Source organism: Coregonus lavaretus, assembly GCF_964263955.1.
Source record: "Coregonus lavaretus genome assembly, chromosome: 36".
NCBI classification, from domain to species: Eukaryota; Metazoa; Chordata; class Actinopteri; order Salmoniformes; family Salmonidae; genus Coregonus; species Coregonus lavaretus.
In genome coordinates this window covers 13,879,076-13,887,896 of record NC_140023.1, presented here as the reverse complement: position 1 = coordinate 13,887,896, position 8,821 = coordinate 13,879,076, and the positions used below count along the sequence as shown (strand labels likewise).

General features: G+C 40.0%; 2 protein-coding genes across 2 annotated transcripts in view; one reads left to right on the top strand and one right to left on the bottom strand.

The window, feature by feature from the left end:
- Window positions 1-489: 489 nt before the first annotated feature.
- soul2 (heme-binding protein soul2) lies at window positions 490-4,575 on the bottom strand. The gene is made up of 4 exons (XM_084153187.1): window positions 4,202-4,575; window positions 3,978-4,104; window positions 2,176-2,353; window positions 490-2,067 (listed from the first exon to the last, which is right to left on the bottom strand). Exons 1-4 carry the CDS (start codon window positions 4,334-4,336, stop codon window positions 1,893-1,895), a joined length of 615 nt encoding a protein of 204 aa, XP_084009313.1. The 5' UTR covers window positions 4,337-4,575; the 3' UTR covers window positions 490-1,892.
- A 3,314-nt stretch (window positions 4,576-7,889) lies between these two features.
- The window catches only part of ccdc85a (coiled-coil domain containing 85A), a gene marked incomplete at both ends in the record, with an annotated part of 47,062 nt that continues 46,130 nt past the window's right edge, over window positions 7,890-8,821 (top strand). The window contains one exon of the mRNA XM_084153045.1: window positions 7,890-8,120. Within this exon, the coding sequence (XP_084009171.1) occupies window positions 7,890-8,120 (231 nt within the window). The remainder of the gene's footprint in view (window positions 8,121-8,821) is intronic.

The window sequence follows — 8,821 nt, the reverse complement described above, 5'->3', positions numbered from 1 at the left end:
CCAGCACAAATAAGCCAAACCAGGAAGTAAACACGCAGTGTCATCACATTCCTTGGTCCTTTGGGAAACACTGGGGCCCAATTACGCTGTTCCTGAATCAGTCACATAGCAAACCCACGCAGCTGTGTCCCTTGTGGGCTAACCCAGATTACCCCTCCTGACAACACACAGCCATGTAGCCTACTAATTCAAATCAATGCCATACCATAGCAACAGTTTACCTAGAGTATAGAGCATTAAAAACACTGCTCCTGCTCACCTGTAGAGGGCAATCACTAGATGGCCATGTTATAAAGGACAAAAATGTCTGTGTTATCAGAATTGATGAGCAGTTGCTGCACATTAGTAATTTGTTATCACCCCCAATACAGATACAATTGGCCATTAATTAACTCAGTTTCAGCAGTAGGTCAGGTGGATTGATGAGGGCGAGATTCAAACCAGGCTTGTTCACAGGCAGTGATGAGCAATTTCAAAACAGCCAGGGTTCCTGTCCATACAAACCCATTTAATATGCAGATGATGTGCAGTTTCAGTGAAAGGGAGATTAGGTTTGTACATGGCACTGTGATTCTGAAGTTAGCATTCAGCTCTTAGTACAAGACAGTCAATAACATTGAAAAGGCCCAGTAAACATGTTTAGCACAATCTAAAAGGAATGTCAAAATATAAAACATAAACATAACACATTAAAATAACATTTTACTTTAATGCATAGGAAAAATCACATTATTCACCTAGGCTATTTTGAGGGTGGGGTTGGATGGTCAGAACAGAAGTGGTTGATCCGGTATGGTGGGGTACTTCAGGGTAAATGTCAATATTTTGGGTGAAAAATGAAAAACAGCACAACATTGTCATGATTTACATGAATCCAACCACTTCCTTGTTCCTTGTCAACAAAAGATTCTTAAAGCAAAGCTGAGTACATTTATATTTTTATTGATTTACATTAATATATGTAAAGTAATTTGCAGGTACAAAAGTACATCTATCTGTAAGTATCATTACTCTGAGATTATATAATATGTAAGCTTCTCATGTGTCTTTACTGTGATGACGTCTTGTGGAAATTGAGAATGATATTATGAGAATGTGACTAGGTACTTTTGAGGTTGCTTCCTGCACAGCATTCCTAAAACCATTCACCTTCTAATCACTCTGGCAGAGGACCAACCTGAGACTGTGGACTAACTTGACTTCCTTATATAGCATGTTGTTGTCGTTCACATTCTCATCTGAACTTTATTTACCCAGGAGCAGGCCATTGAGATTGCAAAATATATTTTACAAGAGAGAATAGGCATATAAGTGGCAGTAGAAAGACCAAGTCATTTAAAGAACAAATCATTTATAGTGCAAATCAAGACTGCTGATATAATGCTACAGATAGTTTGTTGAAAAAAGTGCAACTTGTGTTTGTGGATTACAATACTTGCGACAGTTAGATGGTTGAACTATTATCATTTTAACAGAACGGGTGCCCAAAATGTTCTTAACTAACAGTTCATACATATCCACTAGTAGGAGTATATTTAGCTAGTAAAGACTATGGAAATCCACACATCTAAAGTGAGGAAACTAGTATGTTTTTCTAACGGACACAGTAATGGCTTCACATTTATACTATTAGTCCCTCAACCCAAATAGAAAATGCCATGGTTGCATGGCTAAAACACTAAGATAAAAGTAGCTACAGAATTCTGAGGTTGCAAATGATGTAGTTTAAGGCTTAAAATCAATTACATTTTTGTCGTTGACATATCAACTTTCATAGCGTCCTAATTGAACATTCCAAATGGCACGCTCTATAAGCATGGGCAAGTGTACCCACCATTGAACATTTGTTTGGAATTTTAAATCTCTGTGTTTATTAGTTTCATCTGCCTTCCTCAGGCAGCATGGATCCAGACCTCATTGTGTCGGCCAATCAGAGTCCACGGACTTTCATACCCTGCCGCGATGTACTGGTGGGAGTCAAAGGCTTTCCCAGCCTGTGTCAGGGCATCACGTAGCGTCTTCAAGTTTTCCTGGAAGTTGTAGTCTGACGGAAAACCACTGAAAGTCCTGAGAGAGAGAGAAAGAGAGTTAAAAAACAGAGACATAGTCTTAAAAAACCTCTACAGCAGGATTTGGCTCCTAGTAAGAAACAAGATGGCAACGGTGGTTCCTCACCTGACATATATGGTGCCAGCAGCCATAGTCTCGTCCCTGATTGAGGCATCATTGGGAGTGGGGAGGACTGTATCTTCTGCAGCCACATAGAAAGAGAGAGATACATGCTTCTCTCCACCATCCTCTACCTCAGTCGTAGAAATGAGTGCAGGCCAGGTATGAGTATTGACATGTTCACCTGAGAAGGAATGATAAAAAACACAACATACATTTTATATTTTACAACCAAAGAGCAAATAAAAAGGGTTCTTTGAAAGATGATATTCATTGAAATGATTCATACTTTAGGTTAATTTAAAGATTTTAAGTTAATATATAAAATCTTTAAATTGTGCATTCCAACAGGTAGGCTTCCAGTTGTGTAGGCTACTGTAATTACACTGCACTTGCCTATGTTACTAGGCTACCATGTAATAATAGGTATTTTTCTCTTTAATGTTGAATGTTAATGTTAAGTGGATTGCCATATTAAACATATCTTCATGAGAGGGCCATATACAGTACCTAGTAATGCCATGTACAGTTAGAAAGCTCAGATTTCTTGCTTTTTGGGGTATTTATTATTTATCTATGATTTGTATGCACCTTTTCCACTAGTGTGCACTGCTATAGTAAATAGAATGAAAAATAGTACATTGTAGATTTTATTTTCAAATGTCATATGCTATGAACAATCTATTCATGAAAAATGATGGAATAGGGCTTAATCTACATAATATACTAAACTTTACAATTGACATGCTATAAGATTTCAGCTGCCTTATTACCGTAATCATTTTTAGATAACTAGAGATCAGGGAAAATCCTACTCATTTCCTGGTGGACTGCTCTCATTCATTGTTGTCTCTCCCCCTGTGAACGTACCACAGAGTTGGCTAGCAAATCAACTGATTTGTCACAATCTCAGCTTTCATATAATATAAAGTGTGTCCCTCTGTGGTGAAAACAAAGTGGTTTTGTGTCACATCTTCACATTGTGTTACATTTTATTTAAATTCGATACAAATCGATTTGTGTTTGTCATAGAACAATTAGAATATTTCCTATCGCAGCAGTAGACTCTCAGCATTGCAGCGCTATGCTGCTTGTGTGCCTGAGATGTACGCCTGAGATGTACAAATTGTCGGACAGTCCGATCAGCGAATTAGCGTTAAGGCGGGACTCCCGAGCCTCCAATGGCTGTGGATATGTAACCCGATACCGCTAACCTAACGCAGCAGTCGTAAAAGAAACGCCTGAAACTACGCCCCTACCCTACATTCTGGTCTTGCCGAGAATTAAAAAAACTTTCGGGGGAGGTTCTCCTCTGCACTTTTCAAACCAATCCAGTAAATGTAGAGGAGGAATTAAGATGGTGTGTCTCCTTGTTAATGTCCAAAAGCAGAAGTCGTGTCACAGGCTCTCTTTCCAATTCCCCTGAAAACCGGAGCATCCGGTTGTTGGGGACTCGGCAGAGACTATATACCCCAGAGTCAATCGAGGCCAACTGAATTGAAGCAGGGATGCGGGGATGTCAGCCAGAACTGTCGCGAAGCTATTTGGACTGAAATAAGTTGATTTATAAGTGAATTACCTTGATATGCCTTGATAAAATAATTTAATTATAACGAAAGTCCCCTAAATAGGGGAATTAACATTTCATTGGTATTGGACACTTGTAGGCTACAGTAGTATTGAAAATGTATTTCATGTAAATTACATTTCCTTGAAGTACATTTCAGTAAAACACAATACTGCATGCTATAACTTGCAATTAATCAATAAGGTCATTATTGCAGTTGAAGCAATATTGAGACATCCACCTGCTTGATTGTCCCACTGGGTGTAGTCCCACAGCTTCGTGAATCCAGCCTTCACGTCGTGGTCAGAGACACTCAGACTGTCGACGGTTATCCAGCGGCTCACTTGGTACGCACGTTCCTCAAAGTCCTGTTGAAATAAAAACAACGTTAGGCTATTTAACCATTACATCTCAAGCTTCTTACACCAGTTATAAAATGTGTCATAGATCTCTATATTCACTTACCTCATATTTATTAACGACCGTGAACTCAGGACAATCATAGTTATGGCAAAACGGCGGCGCATCCCATCCATGCGCACCGCGTAAAAACACCACGGCCAGAACCGAGAGAAGCGCTGTTACCTCGGGATACTTCATTTTGTCGCGGCCTAAACTCGGATGACACTTTCAATTTTAACAGCTCTCTAGACTGTCTTTGCATTTTGAGGACACACCTACAATACCTTTCTGAGAAAACAGGTGTTGCCTGACTATTTTCTTCGTCGGAGGGGGGGAGGGAGCCAAATAAACAACCATGCAATACCCAGGGGAAGGGCCGGGGAGTTGTCCCCTGGGCCTGGGAGTTGTCTGGTTATGGTCTACGTCCATAACCAGACAACGGAAGGGGCTAACCTTATAGAACTGGTCCAACTGGTCCAAGGTCACTGCTGTTGTTATGCCCATAAAAGTAAGTAATTGGCCAAGAGCAGGGATGCCAGATCCAAAATCAAATTCTGACAGAATCCTTTGCCTATTTTCATAAGCTGGTCTAGACAGTTTCAGCTGCACAATGCAATGCAATGCAATGTTATGACTTTAATGGGGCGACTTTGTCTTAACAGACAAGCAATGAGACAAGTTATGAAGTCTTTGGTTTGCTAATCAGAGGAGAATTGATACCCGTTTTCTGGTCTAGGTGTCTGTGGATTTACATTAACTTTGTGTGGGCCATTATTGCTCCTGGCTTGCCCTTGATGGATGGAGCCTGGGGTGAATAACAAAAAAACACCAGACATGTCAGATGGCATTCAGCAGCTATTTGAGGCTCCAGCCTTAACATAACTACTGGTTCAATTACCATGACAGAGATGACCACATGACAAACTGTCTAACACCTTGTAGCATGTGAAATGGTACATGTCAAAATCTAGTATGCACACTAAAAGAATAGTGATGGTGTTGAAAAAGAAGAAAGGTTTACTGTAGCAATCCCTCTATATTACAATAAAATGGAGGTAGAGATTATATAATTATTTTATTGAAACTATTATTATATTTTGATAAAACTCCCCATTGAGACATAATCCAAGCCACTGTGCATGTGAGAGTGTATTCCAAGGCAATGCTTCGTTTCTAATAAATGCATTACTCACTCACCTCCTGACCTAGTACTTGCCAAGGAGTGGAATGTAATAGCTGAACAGAGACAGCAACCAGGCTATTCCTGACCTAAAGTACATAGCTTAAACAATAGCTATTCATTCTATACTCTCCTTTTTCATTCTTTCTCTTATTGTTATTTGAACTGTAGTTTAAGTCTGTCACACCGATGACTAGGTAAGTGTTGGCAGTAGGCCTTTAGTAAACCTACTTCCCACTGCGCACACACTAGTTGAATCAATGTTGTTTCCACGTCATTTCAACTAAATTATGTTGCACCAACGTGGAATAGATGTTGAATTGACAACTGTGCCCAGTGGATTGTAGGCTTTTGTATACAGTAAATTTACCTGTTCCCTTTGTTTGCTTACATTTTGCACCTGCACTTTTGGACAGTGGTAAATAAATGCATCCACTCCTCAACACACCTTACTTCCTGCTTCGTTCCTGCCATGAAGACCACCTCTCTGTCCACAACACTATGTTGTAGTGTTCATTAGTGAGTTATTGGGCTCACATAGTCATGATGAGTGGTCGAAATCTGCACAGTCATGGTATCAGAGCTAATTTTAGTGGTCATTAGAGTAACTAAATATCTTCGACTATGGCAGAGTAGTCATGGCAAATGACAAAGGGCAGAAACCTGTTGGAACATTAGTAGGCCTACATTGTTAGAGGCAACCCGTCTGTCTATAGCAACTGTTTCCAACCTTTTCTGTTCCTACGTTCACCAAATCACTGTCAACAGCTCTCGAGGACCACCATTTGCAGATTCGCAGAATTGTTAAACATAAAATATCTTGGCTGTTAAATGTAGTCAATTTTATCAGTGAATGTAACAGATTAATGCCTAATAATATTTTTATTATTATAAACAATTTGTATTGTGAAAAGTAACGTAAAATTGTTTATAATACCATTAATACTCCCAACAGTTATTATTTTTTGAAGAAACATTTAATAAATAATGAAACAAATCGCGGACCACCTGCAGTACCCCGTGGACCACAGATTGAAATCCACTGGTCTAGAGCAGGGATGGACTGATGCCGGTGGGGGTCACAAAAAATCTGAACTCATCGTGAGGGGCCGCAGTGGCTGGCGGGTCTGCGTATCCACATCCATACCCACACATGCAGTCAGAGCCTTAGCCTTTTGGGGACCCTAAGCAAAAAAAATTGTTTTGGAGTGGCCCCCTTCTTGACAGCGGAGAGAAAACGTATACGTTTTTAGAGTTATTTCGGTAATTCGTCCATGATTACTATAAATTTAGATATCTGGCTAGACTAACATTTTTTGATGACATGGGCTAATTGAGTGACTATCAGTGACAGATATAACAAGAGAAAAACTGCTGATGCACAACCAAATTTCGAAATTGCGCCTTCGTGTATTCTACTATTCTAACTCTCAACAGTAAAGCCAGTTGCACATCCCTGGTCTAGAGAGACTAAAGGCACATGGGTTCCCAAACCTTTAATTTCGAGGCACCCTAAATATAATTAGGGCTACATAAATGCAAACCATTCGTTTTTTAACGTTTTTGTTCACATTTTCCGCCTTAGGCCTACTTCCTGGATCCAGTCCCATGCTGTTTTTGACTGGACGTTAAGATCAAATTCATGAACACGCGGTCACTTAAACACAGCTATATATTCATATTTGTGGACTAATTTAGGCTACTTCTATCCAATAATTGCTCATGTAAGTCGGTCTGGATAAGAGTGTCTGCTGAAATGAAAAGTGCACATTGGATTCATGTGATACAGATCGCCTAAACGTATCTCATAATAATGACTTACTATCTCATTATAACGACTTACTATCTTATAATTATGATTTAGTACCTCATTATTATGAATTACTATATCATAATAATGACTTACTATCTCATAATTATGATTTACTATCTCATAATTTATAGTCAGATTTTCCTTTTTTGGTGGCAGGAACGAGTTTCCATAGTAGACCTATTTATGCCGACCAATATCGCCACAAGGTTTTCAATCTCAATAAAGTCTACGCTAGGCCTAGTTATATGATTGGAAACCTGATTAATGCAGTTGGTTTACAGGGCTAAAATCATGCAGCAGATGGCGCAGGAAGACAACCGGTCCTCGCCACTCAATCCCTGAGGCAGAAAGAGATAGACCCAGCACGAGCTGCGAAGCATCTGCAGCCACTACTTCTCCCTTCTGGCCTTAGCGCAGGAGCAGGAGTGCCCTAGGCAAAGGCTGTATGTGCGAGGCAGCAGGCATGCCCAGAAACAGCCCACGAGCCGATGATGGGCTCTCCAGAAGAAACTGCGTGCAGACTACTTTGAGAAAGGCGGGAATATAGGAGAGCACTGCTTGTCTTGGATAGTTTCAAAATGGGCGTCAGAGAGAGAGAACAAACATGAAATTGGTATAAATATCTGGACGTTAGATAAAGAGTGTACATTTGGGTAAGTGCATGTGTGGAGTTAGGTTTGGGTGGCTTGTGCACTTAATTAGTAGGTTACCGTCGTAGTGTTAACTTCTTATTGGAGTAAACTAGCCAAAATTCAACGATGGAGAAGGGGATGCAGCCCCAGCTGATGGCCAAGAGCGCAGAGAGTCCGGCGGAGGAGCTCTCCAAGATAAGCGACGAGCAGCTGGTGAAGTGGAGCAAAGAGGAGCTCGTGCGGCGGCTACGGAGGGCAGAAGCCGAGAAGATGGGCGTCATGCTTGACCACGGAAATTTGATCCGGGAGGTGAACCGGCGACTCCAGCAGCACCTGACAGAGATCCGGGGTTTGAAGGTGAGGCAGGTGTGATGTTGATAATGCCGGGCGCACAAGTTTGCGCACTGCTCTATGGATGTCTGATGGTTTCCTGGTTCAAAAAGCCATGGTCTAATTATTATTATCATTAATTCGTTAAAAAAGCTGTAGTTTACCGCTGCAAACTCCTTAAAAATAACAAAGGTAGGGGGTTTGAAGGTAGCAAGGTAGTCTTCAAGTGTTACATAATCCAACCCAATGGACCACGTGTTGCTTGTATGTTTATCATAACAGCTGGAACTGCTGAAGGTATCTAGCCCTTATCTGCAGTCAAATGACCTAGTGTCCTCATGGGTGGAATGTTGTTAATCTTTTTCATAATTTCATAATAAAAAATATTATAAAAAATAAATAAAATAAAAAGTGTTTCTATGTCAAATGGTTTTGTTATATTTCAGTCTTCTGTGATGTAAATAAAGTATAATATTGGGATGCAAACTCAAAATTGAATACATTTCAACTCTATATCTGACAGGTGTCTGAGGTGTATACTTTTTAGATTTGTTTAAGACTACCAAGAAACACTCTGTGTGACCCTGACACTGCTGTAAAATATTGAAATAGAACCACAAAAGTAAATTTTTTTAGGCCTATGATTTTTAAAATAACGATAATATAAAAAAAATAATATATATGTATATATATTACCATCAACACACACACACGCTCCCTCAATGCAC

Excerpts from the sequence above, each read along its gene's own strand:
- soul2 (XM_084153187.1), bottom strand. The coding sequence starts at position 4,336 with ATGAAGTATCCCGAGGTAACAGCGCTTCTCTCGGTTCTGGCCGTGGTG. Across the intron at positions 4,105-4,201 it reads CGGTCGTTAATAAATATGAG|GACTTTGAGGAACGTGCGTA; the intron begins GTAAGTGAATAT and ends TTATTTCAACAG. Across the intron at positions 2,354-3,977 it reads CCAGTGGGACAATCAAGCAG|GTGAACATGTCAATACTCAT; the intron begins GTGGATGTCTCA and ends ATTCCTTCTCAG.